The following is an 18,606-nucleotide window of genomic DNA, read 5'->3' on the forward strand; positions in this document are numbered from 1 at the left end:
TTGCTATCTGCCAGAATCCCGCCGCCATGTCCACTACCGTGAAGTACCTGGCAGAGCCCAGCTGAGAAAGCGTCTCCTGTATATTGGGGATGGGGTATGGATCGATGCGAGTTACGGCATTTAGTTTGCGGTAGTCCACTACCAATCGATACGAGCCATCTGGATTTTCCACCAATAGTGCTGGTGCTCCCCAGGGTGACTTTGAGTGTTCGACAATGCCGCGATCAATCAGGTCCTGCACCTGCCGCTCCATCTCCTCACGTTGGGAGTAAGGAATCCTGTACGCACGCTGGTAAACGGGCGATGAAGTGCCGGTTTCTATCCTGTGCTTTATAACGCCACAGCAGCCCAAATCCAGGTTGGACGCGGCGAATACCTCCGAGTAGTCGTTCAGCAAACCAGCCAGAGCCTCCCTCTCCCTGGATTTTACGTGAGAAAGATCGAACGACACCTTTGGAGCAGCCGAAGGACTAGCATGCTCTACAGTTGCGAGTACCGTATCGGTGGGCTCACGTTTCTCTATCGCAGAGGTGAAGAAAGCCAATGTTTTGTTCTTGGGAAGGCTCAGTGGCTGCTGGCTAAAGTTAACCACCCGTAGGGGCACTCTGTGGGCGTCATTAACTGTCACGAGGCACGCGGCTGCCTTCAGGCCATTGCTGAGAGAGTCGACCGGCTCAAGCACTCCCACGGCGCCGCTCTCTACATCTGAAGGCACAAACGCGTACAAAATGTGCTCCGACCAAGGAAGGACGACCGCCTCATCGACCAGCCTGACGGCAACCCGCGAATATACCTTCTCCAATGATCCCACTGTTTGACGGGTGTCAATATCGGTAGTGCGAATCTCAGCCCCTCTCCTGTTCAAAAACGGAACTTTTGATCCGCCCGCATTAACCTCTTCCTCAGAGAATGAAACTACTACCTTCCCTTTTCTCAAAAAATCCTGCCCTAATATACCTGACACTCCGTTTGGCAGAGACACCGTGTCCGGGCATACGTAGCAGGGGTGCTCCAATGCAATTCCACCGAGAGAGAAGTGTAACCGGTAGAGTCCACTTATGCCAAGAGGATCCCCCGTTATGCCTACAAATTTGGTTGCCATACCACCAGACGCTTCCAACACCTCGCGGTCCCCCTTCCTTCGAAGCGTGTTAAAACTGCTCTCCTTAAGCAATGTCACCTTTGACCCCGTATCTATCAACAATTCCATGCAACAACCATTTAACTTGCAACGCACAACAGGGCATGCCTCGTCGGCCACACAAACTACCACCACCTCATCATCCACTGCTCCCTCCCCACGCTCCTCAGGCTGGGGAGGACTAACTAGTTTTTTGTCTCGGTATCTGGAGCCCCGCTGTAGGCTTGCTTAGGGCGTGTCTCGCCTGCTTCTCTTTGTGGCTCCCCACGGCGCACGTTTTGGCAGAACCTGGCGATGTGTCCGCGACCCTGGCAAGCGAAGCATACGATTTCTTCAAAATCTCGCATACCGCGCCTGTAGCTTTGTGGCGGTCTCCGGTTTCCAGCGAATGAGCGCTGTTGAGCGCGCGCTTCAACCTGGCGTTCTACCTGCTGAGATAGCAGCTGTTCTAAGCGATCTAATCGCTCTGTCAAGAGAGCAACCTCAGGGTTGAGCACCGCTCTCTCTATGACGCGTACTCTCGCTGCGGCTGTCGTTAACGCCTCATTTCGTTCCTCATCCAATGCGGCCTCCACGGCTTGGTCGAAATTGCTCGGCTTGCGCGAGAGCACGAACCGGCGCACGGGGTCTTGCAGACCAGCCACGAACAAAGCGGTCATTTCCTCTTTAAGTATATCCTCCGCGTATTTGTTCTTTAGCTGGTCTCCTTCCTCCTCCCTGCTTAACGTATCTCGCGCTAAGCGCTGAAGCCGCGACGCAAACGTTCACACGTCCTCCCCTACCATCTGTCCGGCGTCACGGAACCTCTGTACCCGCACGTGACGTGGTTCAGTGTCGAAATGCTCAAACGCGAGCTTCTTAAATTCCGCAAATGATTTTGTGGATTTTACTTTTTCGTCTCGCCATGCAAAATCATGAGCAGCTCCTGCCATCTTACACCTCGCCATCCCCAGCATTTGAGCATCGGACCATCCCCCCATTTTCCCAATCTCTTCTAGCATGGAAAAGAAATCGCAGATTGGAACCCCTGTCTTATCTCCTGTAAACGTCGGAATGACGCTTCCTAATGCCAGCATGCTTGCTCCGAGCGACGGCTGTGGAGTGGGAGCTCCCTCAGATAAAGACATTTTTTTTTTCAAGCCCTCCGGTGCCTCAAGCCTCTCAAATGGGGGTAAAAGTCCCACAATCAGTCCCGTGATTCCCTTTTGATTACAATTTTGAAGTCATGAATGTCGCAGCATTCAGAGGACATTTGCTTTTGAGACCCCACTTCTGACACCAGTGTGATGACCCCCATAATGCGCAGGTCCACACGGGACGGAGAGGCAAAGAGACACCGTATGGCTCAGTTTAAACAAACAGGTATATTCAATAATTACACATGATTAAGATTATACATCAGAGGCTGGGGCGTCCGAGCTTACGTGCCGACGACTTCATGGGGGCGATGGAGTGGCTCCGGAGTTGGGCTCGAGCGGTTGCTGGCAGAAGCTGCACGCCGTCGGGCTTCGGCGCTGAAGGCCCTCTTGGCGAACGATGTCGTCCTGAGCGTGTATGCAGTAGAATTTCAATAGTCGTCCGTTTCTTCGAGGATGGTTCACAAACCCTTCCTCTAGTGTCGTTCGGCTTGGAAGATGAACAGGAGGCGAGCTTGTAGATGATGACAGCAGAGCATAATTTTACAACATACATATACAGAGAGTTAAACTGGAAAAAGCAGAACTGAATTTACAAAAGAACAAACTTTGCACTACTTTACTCATCGACCGGGCAGGTTAGTGCCTAAGTAGCATCACATTAGATGCTAAGCATGGAGCCCCAGCTCAGACTGGACTGCATCCGTTTACATGCGCTTTTAAGCACTTGATTAACAAAGGACTAAGGGCGGTCATTTTCAGTGGCCCGCCCAAAGCATCAATTCTCCAATCAAAAATAACATGCGAGATGGGGACAACCCCTTGGGTTGGGCTTAGCCTCGAACCCAGAGTCTTGTTAACAACACAAACTAAATAAACAAAAACGCCACAACTCTCTCTCAAGTGAGAGTATCCACAGGCTCTCCCTTCGGAGCTAATCCTTGCCCCATGCATGCATAACGCCACCCACCATCGGTCCGCGTCGCCCGTCAGCAACAGAGGAGGGGGCGAAAGGGCCCACGATGCTGCCGGGCTACCGACGGCGGGACACAGCTAATAAGCATGAAGGGGTTCGTCTGTCGCTCCGGGAAACCAGATTAAGGGTCGCCCCTGTCTTCCCACATTCTTGGCGAGTCTTGCCTGTCCGCCAAGACAGGTGTCCGTCACGGCCCTCCTGGGAATGCGCTTTTGTTCACGAGGCACGGCGGGAAGCTGTGGGTGCCTTCCCGGCGATAGCCCACGTCGAAAGGGGGGGGGGGGAGGGGGTCCGTGCGTCAAGCGACAATTTTCGTTCCCCGTATGTACTCGGGGGCTCTCGGTTTCCGCGTGTGCCGGCGTCCTGCTTTCTGCAAAGGTATGCAGCTGGAAAAGAGGGGCGGCCTTAAGCCCCAACTCGATGCACACACAAGGAATGTACCTCGTAGCACACAAGGAATGTCACAGTCGTCTTCCTTGCTCTCTGCAGTCATAGAATGTTGTCCTGTCAACACGCTCTTGGTCCATTCTGTCGAGGGCAATATTACAAAACACACGGGATGCGTATATGATGCGAGCAGATGCCACGCCTTCTCCGCAGGCACGAAGTGCATAAACGAACCTTTGATTTACTTCAAAAACGTTGCCAGCAGTACACCTCGATGTCTTAAGCGCATTTCGAGTATTTCTCTCGCTGCAGGGGCCTTCCATGGAGGATGCCAAACCGCGTCGCTTGTCAATAGCTTCTTTCAAAATTATTTCTCCCTTGTTGCACTTTTTACTGTGAGCAACATCTTGCATGAAGCTGCGGTGATGAAGAGCGAAGCCGTTTAGAAGGTGACCAGTCGTACTTGCGCCGTCTACATCGAAGCATTCACCACCGACGCCCTTACCAAATTTCGTGAGACTTGCGCTTCGTGCCGGTTCTTCACTCCCCTTCTTGTGGCCAACCGATTACCTTTGACTGTTTTCTTTATGTTCCATTTGCTTTATGATCGTGCTATCTTCTGGGCAAGTAATACGTTTGAAACTCGAAACAGAAGCGACCACGATTGCAATGCTGGATGGGATCATATATGACATCACTGGGCGGGAGCTTGATGATTGGACTAACAGTAAATATACTGCAAATAGTGTTAAAAAATAGAGATACGTTCTGTCAAGATTTTGCGTTTTATATTGCATGAACAAAACCAACTTGTTTGCCTTAGATAAGACCGCTATAAAACAAAAATACACCTCAACAGGCTACTTTCTGTGTATCTGAGAACGGCTTTGCGGAATCGATCCTATCGAGCTATTGCACTCTACAAGCGTTCGTTTCGGTCCCAAGGAAGGATGCAAAGAAAGAAATCCGTTTTTTAGCAGTGCACATTGTCAGCTTGTGGAGGACAACCGGACGGCTGCGCCAGATGGCGCCACGTTCCCGTCAACAGTAGTGTTCCTGTATGACTAGTCAACAGCGCGCGCCTTGCTCACCGTGACCAATCAGCGCGCTCCTAGTCGCGGGCCATGGTACGCGATAGGCAGTAGCGGTACCCGCTATGCTAAATGTATCTAGTATCTCGCGCAGGCCATCCCTGCGTCGCAGTATTTCGCGCTAGAGTTCGGATCCAGAAGTCAGGGAATTTCACTGATCAGTGTTCCCTTCTGCGCCGTCGACGTGACGATGAAGCATCGCTGGGTCAGCTGGGCGTTCACCTGGTTGTTGTAAATGGGCAGAGATGGTAATCCTCACGAGGGCGAGCCCTCATGAGGACGCCCTCACCGTCACCTCATTAGAGAGCCTACATGTTGTGCGCCTCCGCCTTCTTTTAGGGTGGTGACAGCAGGGTCCAAGGTTGCCTAACGGCGGGTGTGGCGGCTGCCAAACTTCACGGGCCGCCATCTTGGTCCCCAGCGTGTGCCCTCCCTGCTTTGAGAAGCGCCCTGCCTGCTTTGAGAAGCGCCCTGCTTGCTTGGAGAAGCGCCCTAATTGCTTGAGGAATATTGACAAAGCAGCTTTTCAAGAGCGTCCTCCTGCTGAACACGATCGAGATTGCAGGATCGATCGTTTACTGCGGCATTCACGTCTTTGGTAAAGGCTATTCGTAGAAGCGTGCGAGTACGCGTTTCGCATATCCGTTGTCATCTCGTTTCTCATATTCAGAATGTTGCTAAGGCGTAGTTAACTTTTCCCAGGTGAAATCGTGCGACAGACAGGAAAGCATCTGAGCATTAGCTACTAATGTGGAAGCACTCTTATGCCGCTTCCTTTTGCGAGAATTACATTTCCTTGGTGGCACTGAAGTAACGCATCTGGCTTTTATCACGCTTTTCTTCGATGTAATTTTTAATCCAGAAAACGACTTTCTTTTTTTTTGTTAATCGCGTGAAGGTGCTGGAATAAATAGACCTTAATGATTTCGTTATTTTCATTTTCAGGTTTTCTTACTTCATGTATATGTAAATTGTTCCTAACAGATTGTAAAACTACCAGTATTCTACATTTACGCTGTTATAACAATTAAATGTGTAACATCGCCAATTACGCATTAATGTGCAGATACAAGGTGTTAAGGAGAGATTTTCCTAGGGTACATCGCAAACAATGCTCACACATTGCCGGAGCATTAAGAAAAATGCTGCACGCAAACTAGGCCACTATTGCACTACCCTCCGAGTCAATTCCCTGAAGCATCGTACAGAAACTGGCGAATTGAACGTGCCCAATGTATCGATTTAATGCGTAGCCATGCATTTATTGAGAAATATTATAGAAGTTGCTGTTGCGACACACAATAGCACATTTATGACAACTACCGAGTCGGCATAGCGTCAAGCGCCCTTTTATTTATATGTATTTTAGTCGGGAAGACACACACACACAATTCACAACAGGTTACTTTATTGCAATGCTTGTTTGGCATGCAACAACCCGCTCGACGAATCAAAGGGGTACATGGGAAATCCAACAAGCATATAAACATATGTCCGAATTATGAAGAGTAGTATCCGATTTCAAACAGCACTTTGCCCAATGGGGTAAGGCATTATAAAAGTAACATTCCACATTGGCGACTTTTTCAATGCATGTACTAAAAAAACATCCTGAAAACACAGCGGCTAGAAGCCAAATTAAAGCCGTGCTGTTGTTTGGCCGTGTGGAGAAGCAGTGCTGTCTGCGTCATTTGCTACAATGTTGGGACGGAGATGTGGCAGAATGGCTGCTGACACAACATCATGGCTGTACTCGGGAGTATCGTTTGTGTCGCTTGATACATTGTTGGAAGGCAGATTTGGTAGAGAGGCGGCTGATGACTCACGATGACAACTCAACTCATCAGTGTCGTCTGCACCATTCGCTGCCTTGTCTAGAGGTTTCTCGGACTGTGCATTGTGGTCGGGAATCTTTCCGTCGCCAGGATGTAGAGGCAGCTGTGGAATGTCTCCAGGTGTGCAAACACGTTTGGCGCGAGACGAATTTGCAGGTCTCGAAGCACAAGTGCGCTTCCTTGGGGACTTCCGGTGTTTTGGAGCGGCTGAAAAAAAATTAAGGACGCAAACATCACTACAATGAAATGTTTGCCTATGCTTTCTTATTTAGATACCCATTTTTACTTTCAGACTAACAATTAGAAGAAAAATGTTAGCATTTTTCTTAAATGAAACGCACCACCCAAAGAATTTTATGCACCGTTTCGAGTGCTTCGAGTAAAAAAATAAAATAACGACAGGATACCTCTGTGCATTGGGCTAATGAGTTCAGATGTTTTTTTTTTCTTTTTGCAAACATAAATTAGATTTAGGAATGTCGAAGCGAAATGGAACTTTTTTCTCTTCCAAAATAGATTTTACATATGTGCTTACCACGATAGGGAAAAAGAGTTGGGACAGCACCCGGCCTCAGCTTTTTCAATCCATCTAGCCTGCTCTGCTCAAAACTTCCATCTTCAAAATGTGCCTAGAATAAGAAAAGACAATGTTAACAAAGTTATTTGAAAACACAATGTAGAGGGCTAGTATGCGCCGTGTGTATTTATCCCCCCCCCCCTTTCTTCCCCCACGACTAAGGGAAGCGAGCTCCGCCGTTGCGCGGGCCACACAAGCGATCTGTGGATGCGCGCGTGCTAATTACGAGCACCCATCTTTCTTCCTCCTGCGTCCCGCCGCCGCACACTCCGGAGACCCCCACCGCGCACCCAAAGACTGCCTTTGTCCCTTTCGAGGGAAAGACACGAATAGAGGACGCATGTTGCACGACTGGGCCGTGCAGAAGCGCTTTATGCCATAAAAACGTCAGCACCACCACTGCATCGTACGCCGACGGCTCACCGCGCCTTGACAAACACCGTTTGCGGCCCAATTAAGATAAGAACGCTTCGACCAAGGTTCGACAGCTTTTCTATTGAAAAGAGAACGCTGCTAGACGAAGCGGGGTCGGGCGCGTCCAGGATGAAAGGGAGCTTTGGGCGACGGCGCAGCTGGCTGGCGGTCAGTGAGAGCGCCAAGGCTGTAAAGTCGGAACAACAAAGCGGTTCTCAAGACACAGGCGCGCGCAGAGGACGCCACCAGGCCGAGCGAAAGCAGCCACCTGCTTAATTGGGGACAGCGACGCCTGGACCCCGGACGATGGCTGCTGGGTCGGCAGTCCATTGTGATCCGATTCGGGTCGGAAAATTGACTCTGCGCTCCCGGGTGTTGTTCGCGACGGTCGCAGCTGGGGTTGGGGCCGATAATTGCCCTAGTTCCGAGAACCGTCAAGGTCACGGGTCCTGGAGACAGACGTACCCGTGAAAGTGTTTTGACATGTTGTTTTTATGTGTTTTGCTTTTTCTTTCATAGGGGAGAGAGTTTGTGTAAGACGGTGGAAGTGTGGGGCGGTGCCCGTAACCCAGGGAGCCAATTCGTATGCGTGTGAATTCTCGGAATGTTCTATGTTTTAAGAGAAAATCATGCCCTTTTTACACTATGTACATTTGGGAGAGGGTTATGTACCTTAAGGAAGTTAGAGGGCGGGCCACACGGCTAATAACCAATCGTGTTAAGAGTTTGGCACGATTGGATGCTGATGAATGTGGGCCGGGCCCATGTGTCTTTAAAACTGGGTCCCGGAGCCCGGAAAAAGGGTTCTGGGCTAAGGGGATATGTAACGCATCTTCGGCTATGCCGGGTAGGGGCCTCCCCTAATGTTAACCAGTTCGATGTTGCTGTTGTGCTCACTGCTCAACGTTGTTGTATATATGTAAACTATTGTATATAAAGCTTCAAGTTATATCCCCTGCAAGGTATCAGTTGTTGCTGGGTATCGTCAACTGGAACTTCAGCTAGCCTCCAAGAGCCGTCTCTGACGGGGCACCCCCGGTGCAAAGGAAGGGAAAGGGAAGGAAGGAGTAGAAAAGAACCTAACTTTACTCACAATTAGTTGTTTCAGTTGCTGGAAAATTAATGTAATGAGGACCCCAATGGAAAACTTATTACCTGCTATTTTTTGCAATTAAACATTTAGGCCATGCGGTCTACATTTCCGAGTGATGCACCAAATGACCGACAGAAAGCGTATCTTGAGCCATTCTAATATTTTATACGCGCGTCGAAATTACGAATTACCATAAACATATCGAGTTTGTTTTAAACAGAATGTGAACGAAATTGCGCCGTACATTACCATGAAATACACGTGAGTGCATAATTATGTGCTGGTTGAACGAAAAATATTTCATCCAAATCACTTGGTTGTTCGTGCCTAAACCACCATACGCGACCTTATCATTAAATCACCACAATGGGCCTTTACGGCCAGACTTGTTTGGGCTACGTTTGACAAGTTTCGCAGTGCACGACTTCGCTTTTATCTTTCGCAATCAAACCGGTCAATTACTTTTAATAACACGGTATAAAGAAGGATCAGTCATAAATTCCACCTCCGTGCGGAATTTCAGCACGAACAACACAGCGATTTATTTTTTTCGTAGATACAATAAATATACCCAATAAATATGCAGCACACTGCGTACACAGCCGATAGCCGAACGTAGCTGAACGATGCGTAAAACTGAACTGCGGGGCATTCCAAGATTGAAATGCGACTGCCAAGTTAGAACATGTTCTACAACCAGGCTTAATTATGAACATTTACGTTTCGTACCTTCTTAATTCGGGGTAATTGAACGCATAGCCTCCACTTGCGCGCACGCTCGGCTACGGGCGTCCGTCGCCGGCAGCTGATAGCTGCCTGGGACGGCCGTCCGCGCTCACAAAAAACACACAAGTATAGAGCCCTTCAAAAATGTAGAATATGGCAATAAGTACGCGCGCAAATACATGGTGAAGCGAGGTATAATACTCACAGCGCAAACACGAGAAGCAGCAGTGGGCTCCCAGCCGTCCCTTTTCACTTGCACAAGCCAGCGCTTTCGTCGGTTCGGGCTAGCCGGGAAACGATACATTCGTGTGCCCTTCCTGCAGTGGTTCGTGCATTGCGGAACGCAACACCCGGGCATTTTCGGTGTTCACACAACTCTGAACGTGCTCACAGTGCTAGCATCATTAAAGACTTCCCGTCGTGAGCGAAACTCACAGACACTCTGCAGCAGCAAGACGACAGCCTTATGCGCACGGCGACGGCATACCGACTGGGGACCAAAATGGCGCGGCAACGTCTGCTGGCAACACTGGTCAACGGCGGGCGGCGGCACGAGCCAGGTCAAAAGGCGACACCACCCTAAAAGAAGGCGGAGGCGCACAACATGTAGGCTCTCTACACCTCATGAGGATTTCTCTCGGTGAGGTGAGGCGGGTGAGGGAGGATGGGCGCATGAAAATTCCTGAGGACGAGGGTGAGGGAGGAAAGACATGGTGAGGTGAGGGCGATGGAGGGCATGATGCACTGTCTGAGGGCGAGGGTGGCGGCCCCAACCGTACTCTGGGCTAACGTTTTTTTTTGTCTGTGCAGACCGTTATGAATTCCCGTTTTAAAGCACTACTTCTTAAGGTGAAGGTTCTCGGGGAAGACAGTTTCTGCAGTCTTGAGGTACACGAGGAGAACACAAAAAAAGGCGGGTGCCGCATATCTTCTCCGCCGCCGCGATGTACTACACAGCTGAAATGCTATGCCGAAAAAAGCGCTCTTCTAACTCAAAAAGCATATTTTTGAAAATTGTATAAACTTTTAGGTGAAACACCCTGAACAGTCCGCTATAACAAGGGGGCATGTTGGCGGGCTAGTTGGTGCATGAAGTTACAAACTGAAGTTAAACCTCAGTTTGAAGTTAACAATGAAGTCAAACCTCAGTTGCTAGCCAGCGCTCGCTTGTCTCGCTCTGTCGTCAAGACGTTGTTTTTTGCGGTGTTTTTCAAGAGGGCACTGACCGACTCGTGCGGGTGGCCGCCGGTCCAACGGGAACCGGGTACCACGGTCAACATTTTCATTATCAGCCCCGAGTCTGTAAGATGAACTGAGTGTAGAGTAAGACACTTAGGAAGTATGCCTAGTAATGCTGTTTAATTTAATTCCCAAGTTCTAAGCCTTGTTTCCTGGAACGAAGTCCGACTTCAGCTCAGTGAGGTTTGAAAAGAACTGGCTACAGCGCAGCAAAACAGTCCTTTTAATAAATTCCACTGTCAAATCAAATCCTGTTGGTGGCATTGGTGTGGAATTTTTTCATTCACACTGTGAGTAGTTAATTACAGTCGTATCTTCATTCTATTTTCTATTTTCGCTGGACCTGCTGTATAGGAAAGCGGTGCCGAAATGTTGTAGGCAGAGCCAGCCGCCGTAGTCTTATTATGGAAATAAGAGAGAGGGGGGGGTCTATTGACGGGAAAGGCAGAGAGGTTGGCCTGAAAAATAAATATCTGGTCTGCTACTCTGCACTGGGGAACGGCAAGAGAAGAAAAAAGAGGGTCACGATGGGGGACGATGATGATGGGAGGAGGCAGATGAAAAAATACATTTAAAAAAACAAGGCAAGCAGGAACTTAGCCGCCTTGGTCTGAGTTATCGCTCGCTCCGCCTTGGATTGCACGATGTGCTAAAAAATAAAAATTATACTGCTTAAGAATTAAAAGGAACATCTCTTTTCTTTATTTCTGTTCCTGGTAAGACGTGTGACCAGGTAATTGCGCGCCTGATTTTTCTTGCAGGCATGGAAGCAGAAAATCGCACGCGGTTTAGCTTTAGGTCAACCACGAATTCTCGCGCGCTAGAAACATTAGCCCTGGTTTTGGATGTTTTATCTTGACTTTCTATGTTTTTACTTGGCTTGAGCTGGCTTACTTTGGTTGATATGTCACATGATGTAATTTTGCGTGACATTGCATCATTTTAGACTTGTACTGTGGAAAAATTAGTCATTCTCTAGATTCACAGATATTTCAGAGTCCTGATTCTGCTGCTGGCACAGTGGTGCAGCTGTTAAGCTATGCGCCACTTCCCTGCGATGGCCGGTGCTGCCATCGGTGGGGCTTGTGAGACCTATGCTGTTACTGAGGAAGCTCTCGCGACTAACCATTTATTGAACTGCCACGGTGGGCAGCTTGTGATGATGTCATAACGACACGTGGCCAAAGTGACTCACGTGCTAGAAGCAGGCTTCGGACAGACAACTACAATTCGGCGGAATGGAAGCCCTAGAGCATTAAAATGGCAACTATACAGGAATCACTCCACACTCGGGGAGTCAGTGATTACCATTATTCAGCCCAAATGCTGCATTTGAGTGAGCCGCTTGATTTTCAAGTGGCCTGAATAATGTTTTATTTTAATCGACAGAATAAGGGCCTCACTGCAGCGGAAAGCCAGTATCGCGCTGTTGGAAGAAACTAAAGAAATAAAAAAATTAAAGCCGGGGGAGCGGGATCTGAACCCGCAGCGGCGCTAAAAAATCAGTTTCGCTGGCCGTTGCTTCAGACCACTAAGCTATCGCCACAGATTTTTTAAAGCATGGTATTTATTACATTGAAAATATATTCTATTTACAGCAACTAAATTATCTACAATGCTGTTAGGAAAAGCCACGACAGAGCAACAGAGCACTAGACGCGAAGTAAGGCTGAGCGCACCAAGACGGAGTGCCACTCCGGTTTTAAGTTGGTCGGCTCATACAGTTACCTCAGATAAACAATCAGTTGGGAGAAATCTTAACATCCTGCCTGTATGAACGGCCAAGCTTTCGAGCTCTGCTTGCAAAGTCGTCGTCTTCGTAACGTAGCCGCGTTCCGCGAGTTAAACGGCCAGTCGTTGCTGTTACCCTCACACAATGGCACATGCCTACACAGGGGGATTGGCCAAGAATTGAGGAGCACAGAGAGTTTTTAACTGCGCGTGGAAGCGCTATCAGACGAGCATGACGAACCGCACGATATGGCGGGAGATTATAAGCACTGAAATTGAGAAGACCCAGTGCTATCTCAATGTCATCGCGTAATGGTAATTAAGCGACCTACAAACTTTCCTTGTTCTCTGTTCTGTGTGTTGTGTTCTGTGCTTAGCCCTTTTTTTTAACTGTCATAGTAAACGCAACTGAATTGTTTTCTAAATATTCTTGGCATACATAAGTTTTGTACAGACACAACGCGCTGATTCATTTCAGCAGTCCATATAGATAACATAGAAATGTTATTAGTGCAGGGCTCATGAATGCGTGCAGTGCGTGCCAGAAGTAAAGGTCGAGTGATATCTTAGAGCTCAGCTCGTAACTGACTCGGTTTTGTCTCACGTATTAGCTCAGACAAGTCACCCACACGTAACCGCACACACACAAGAATATGAGCATCTGGCCTCTCGTCCAGTAGTGCCTTTAGGGCTTGTCTTGTATGTTTATTACTCAGTAATATCGCCAGTAGTTGCCCAGTAGAAAATATAACTCGTTTTAAAACTACTGTTAGAGAGGGTGAGGGAGGGCCGACGATGCGAGGGAGGGCCAGCAAATTTTTTTTTAATTGAGGGTGAATGAGGACCGTATAACTTTACAAAATGAGGGTGAGAGAGTGCCACAGACTCAAAAAGAAGGGTGAGAGAGGAAAATTAAAAATGAGGGCATTGGCCCACCTCTCGTTGCAACCATGAACACGACGTTATATATACCAGCCTCGGCAAGAACGAGTGAGAGCGATTATGCAACCATGGGTTGCAAACATCCGCGACGTGCTTAGATAGGCTGTTTTGATTGGTCCCGCCAAGTTTCGTCATTGGGAGAGGGAAATGGGAATCGGAAGCTGCACGAAAATCGAGTTGAGGGAACCAACCAATTTTGTTTGCTCCTATTTTGAAATTTCTTCATTGAATAACTCCGGTTCCTATGCATCGATTCCTGTAATTCTTTTTGACTCAGCATCTGTGTGGCATAAAGAATCCATTTGAAGTGTAGCCGGCATCCGTTCAAGCAGTGTTTTGCAGCCCCTTTAAGTAGCCAGCAAGCAACGTGCAATACTCACGGATTGAAATAGGACATTCGGAGCGCGTGGCCGTCGCTGCATGCAGCGCCGCCCGTGGATGCTCATGGAACCAAGGTGCTGCATTGTGGCATAGCGCGCGGGGTAGAACATCTACAAAGCAGAATTGCTCCTTCCGGTCGCCAACGAGCCGGCCTGTGGTTTACCACACTGCCTGCGAGGCGCTGCAAGGCTCGCGCGTCTTCGTGTGCCGACCGAAACGGTTCGGCGGTGCGCACTGCCCGTTTTGCGGCGTCGTCTGCTTGCGCATCTGCGCGAGCGGACGACGCTCTCGTTACACGCGTTTTGGCGATGCGGCACGCATGCTGTGCAGCAAGACACGGGATACAGCTAAGAGACGGCGCCGTACGTGCCTTCGTAGATATGATAAACATCTGCACAAAATAATACTTATTTCGTGCGAACACCTGTGGAGTAGCCGACGAGAAGCTGCCTTCTTTATTTCAACCACGAAATGATAACTCCCGATATTGTTGGTCGCACTGATGTCAGCAGAAGCCGAGCCACAGGTAGTTATATATGGCGCACACAAGACGCGCCTCCGTTTCAGACGCGAGTAGCAATGCCAGGCATACCCATCTCGGAACGAATGAAGGTTGTGACTCTGCCTGCAGCAGGGATTCCGCAGCAACAAATCGCAGATATGAGCCGACGCCCCCGCTCGTCGGTGAGCAGGATTGTGCGGGCTTTCAGGACGCATGCTCGCTTGACAGATGTGCCCAAAGGACGCCGACCAAAGATGACGACCGACTCTGACGACGAGCGTATAGTTGAAGCAGCAAGACGAAACCCGAAGATGACGGCGAAAGAAATACGAAACGACCTGGGGCTCGCAGCCAGCACACAGGTAGTACGCGAGCGCCTTTACATGGGTGGCCTTCGTAGTTGTGTGGCGGCGATTAACTTCATCTCTTCAGAAAACAGGATCAAAAGGCTGCTGTTTGCACATGAGCATCGGTCCTCGACAGTGAAAGAGTTGCAGAATGTCATTTTTACGGACGAGAGCACGTTTACATCAAAATGGGACCAGCGGCATCGAGCGTGGAGGACACGGCACACGAGGTAGGTGGACTCCTTCACAAATTCGGGGGTTGGGCAGCTTCTCTAAAAAAATCCGGCAACGCTTATCTTTCTTTACATTCCCATAGCGCATGATAGATGGGATAGATGGTATGTGGCGGCTAGGTATGTGTTTCCATTAAAAATTACGTTTTATATGCCGTGCACTCGGCTACTGCGAGGAGAGAGCGCACGGCGAATACATTTCACCAGCACCTTGCTTCCTGCGTTGGACACAAGCAGTTCGTAGAAATGGTCACTAAAGACAGTGCATTCTGCCAACATGCAAGAGCAGGACCCCCTATCGTCGCGGTTATCAGTCGCAGTAAAGTAAAATAATGCCTTGTGTTCTCCCCGCTTCATCCACCCAGTTTCGACGCCCACAATCTGCATCGTGTTGCAAGCAGCGATCGATGTAGTGTCAACGTGTGCGGGTGTATTTTCAAAGACGGCTTGGGTCCGCTTGTACGCCTGGACGGCCGCTTTAATGCCGCAGCACATTCAGACCTCCTCGACACCGTCCTTATGCCGTACGCCCTGGGTGGCCCATTTAAGGACGGCTTGTTTTACTTCCAGCACGACAGGAGCCCAGTTCACACCGCAGCACCCGCCTGCTGGAAGACAGGTGTGTGATGGTGTTGAACTGGCCTCCGCAAGGTGTGGACATGAATATGATTGAGAATGCATGGGCTGAAATAAAGAAGGCCCTGTCTCGTCGGCCGCTCCACAGGTGTTGTTCGGACAACCTGTGGGCGGCTGTTCAAGAAGAATGGTAGAAGCTAGCGCGTTCTTCCTTGGCCGAGAGCCTCTACGAAAGCTTGCCACGCAGAATGGCCGCCGTATTGGCTGCTAGGGGCGAACCAACAAAATACTGAGACTTCCTTTAAATGTTGTACGAGGACGGGCCTGTGACTGCTTCTTTTCTTTTTTTGTCGTTACAAAACGAACGAAATAAACATTCTTTTCTTTTGTGCAAGTGTTGATCATGTCTACGAAGGCACGTACGGCGCCGTCTCGTAGCTGTATCCCGTGTCTTGCTGCACAGCATTCGTGCCGCATCGCCAAAACGCGTGTAACGAGAGCGTCGTCCGCTCGCGCAGATGCGCAAGCCGACGACGCCGCAAAATGGGCAGTGCGCACCGCCGAACCGTTTCGGTCGGCACACGAAGGCGCGCCAGCCTTGCAGCGCCTCGCAGGCAGTGTGGTAAACCACAGGCCGGCTCGTTGGCGACCGGAAGGAGCAATTCTGCTTTGTAGATGTTCTACCCCGCGCGCTATGCCACAATGCAGCACCTTGGTTCCATGAGCATCCACGGGCGGCGCTGCATGCAGCGACGGTCACGCGCTCCGAATGTCCTATTTCAATCCGTGAGTACTGTACCTCCCCATGTGCGCCCTAAAAGGATGGAATGTCCCAGTACAACGTTTATCAGATGTTTCCAGACAGTAGAGGCAGGCTGTGGTCTGCCGTTTCATCGCGCCGCCGACAGCGGCGCTGTTAAGTGGAAGCCCACAGGGCCGATGGGAACCCCCCCCCCCCCCCCGCGCCTGTTACCAGGAGCGGTGGTCATGCCCGGGGGGAAATCGAGGAATGTACGCCGAGGCGTGACGCCCGCGCTTAGGGTGAGCTGCGGCACTAATCCTTTCTGTTCCGACGCGTGGCAATGGGTGGATCGAATGCGCATGCAGCGAGCTGCGTACACGGAGTCACGCGCCCAGCACGTTCCAGGAGGAGCGAGGTCCACTGGGCTCGGACCGGCGAGCCCTGGGCTCCGCCCACTAGTACATGCGATGCAATTGCTTTGCTATTGGTTCAAATTGGGCTACAGCTGGTTTACTAAAGCTCCGCCCAATTATCGAAGGGGTTAAAACCCGTGGGAAACAACGATTTAGGACGAGCGTGCCGAGTCTCAAGCTCGGCCGTTTTTAGCAGCCTTTTTTATCAGCCTTTTTTAAACTGCCTTTTGCTCACCTGCGTTTTTATGTCAGTGCCGTCTTTAATAAATAAGTTTTGCCGTAAGAAGTTGGAATTGCTGCCCCAACCGGCAACGTGTCGCCAGACGAGCGGACGAAGACCCGAAGTGCTCTTCGTATCGCAAACCGCCGTATATTCGATCACCGGCCAGCGTGTTATCATCATTCACCGCTCGAGAGGAGCAACCGACTAGCCCAATCCGGCCATCCCATCAGTAGGAGGGCAAGAAGTTTAACTGGGGGTCACCAGCGTGCCCGTCTTGTAGCGTTTGCCCTGCTGCCGCCAAACTTCAACATGGTGCGGCGGTCCCTGCAGGCATCTCCAACCAGAGGTGGGCAAATGCCCTCATTTTGACTTTTACTCCCTCACCCTGAGGAGTCGCCTGTCCACTTCTGGGAGGCAAGACGAGGCCTGACCAAGCGGTGGAAGCGCCAAAAGCTAAACAGAAAGCTAAAGAAGAAGATTGCCGAAATCACCAGGCAAGCAGAGGAATATGCAACGCAGCTGGCAAGACAAGGGTGGCAGCAGTTTAGTACCTCGCTGAATGGCACCCTCAGCACGGCTAGAACGTGGCAGATCCTCAGAACACTCATGGATCCGAGCAAAAGCAAGGCGGAAAGCAGCAAATCCATCCAAAGGCTAATTCATCAGTACGAAGGTATAGAAGAACAGCTGCTCCAGACAGTACGAGAGAAATGCTACGGGAAGGACGAGGTAGACGGCTACCAAGGCGACTACCAGGGCGAAGAAAACCCAACCACGGACTAACCCATCACAAGAGAAGAGGTCGTCGAGGCCATAAGGGCAACAACGAAAAATACGGCAGCAGGGGCGGACAAGATTCATAACTCGTTAATCCGAAATTTAAGCGACGAAACAATCAGCCAACTCACCCTATACCTAAACAAACAATGGGAAGAAGGGACGGTCCCAGAGGAGTGGAAACACGCCGTAGTCGTCATGATCCCCAAGCCCGGCAAGAAACTCTAAATTGAAAACCTCAGACCGATCTCGTTAACATCATGCCTATAGGCAAGCTGTACGAGAGAATAGTTACCCGACAAATACAAACGCATCTAGAAGACGGAGAATGGTACCCCAACATCATGTTCGGATTCAGGGCAAATTTATCAACCCAAGACATCTTGGTACAACTAAAAGAAGAGGTACTCGAAACAATGCCAAAGAACGGAGAGAACGTTGTCATGGCCATCGATATTAAAGGGGCCTTTGACAACGTATCCCATGCCGCCATTATGGAAGGACTTAACACCACCAACTGCGGGAAGAAGGTCCATGACTACGTTAGAAGCTTCCTCACGGACAGAACAGCGACGGTAGGCCTAGGAGACCTGCGGAGTGACACCTTTCAAACGCCATGCAAGGGCACTCCGCAAGGCTCAGTAATCTCGCCAATACTCTTTAACATAGCGATGGTCAACCTCGCCAAGAAACTCAGCCAAGTCCTGGGGATTAGTCATGCAATGTACGCAGACGATATCACCATCTGGACCACCCAAGGCTCACTGGGGGAGAAGCAGGAGGCGCTGCAAGAGGCTGCCACCTGCATTGAATAATACACAAAACAAAGAGGACTTAAATGCTCCACGGAAAAATCTGAGCTCCTCAGAGTGGGTAGGCACCCTACGGATGCCCCACTCGAAATAAAACTAGAGGGCCAGAACATCCCGGAACAAAAGATGATCAGAATCCTCGGCATGTGGCTGCAAGGAAGCCGGAAGTGCAGTCATACACTCAGCCTGCTAAGCAAAGCGGCAGGACAAGTAGGCCGGATGATCTGCAGAGTAGCGCACAAGAGGGATGGCATAAAAGAGGAGGACACACTCAGGCTAGTCAACAGCCTAGTGGTCAGCCGGGTAACATAT

The 18,606-nt window shown here is 50.0% G+C and overlaps 1 protein-coding gene across 1 annotated transcript; it reads right to left on the reverse strand.

Moving 5' to 3' along the window:
* Positions 1-6,137: 6,137 nt before the first annotated feature.
* LOC144110659 (THAP domain-containing protein 7-like) lies at positions 6,138-9,949 on the reverse strand. The gene is made up of 3 exons (XM_077643716.1): positions 9,582-9,949; positions 7,102-7,195; positions 6,138-6,773 (listed from the first exon to the last, which is right to left on the reverse strand). Exons 1-3 carry the CDS (start codon positions 9,732-9,734, stop codon positions 6,370-6,372), a joined length of 651 nt encoding a protein of 216 aa, XP_077499842.1. The 5' UTR covers positions 9,735-9,949; the 3' UTR covers positions 6,138-6,369.
* Between the last annotated feature and the right edge of the window lie 8,657 nt (positions 9,950-18,606).

Source organism: Amblyomma americanum, chromosome 11 (assembly GCF_052857255.1).
Source record: "Amblyomma americanum isolate KBUSLIRL-KWMA chromosome 11, ASM5285725v1, whole genome shotgun sequence".
Taxonomy (NCBI): domain Eukaryota; kingdom Metazoa; phylum Arthropoda; class Arachnida; order Ixodida; family Ixodidae; genus Amblyomma; species Amblyomma americanum.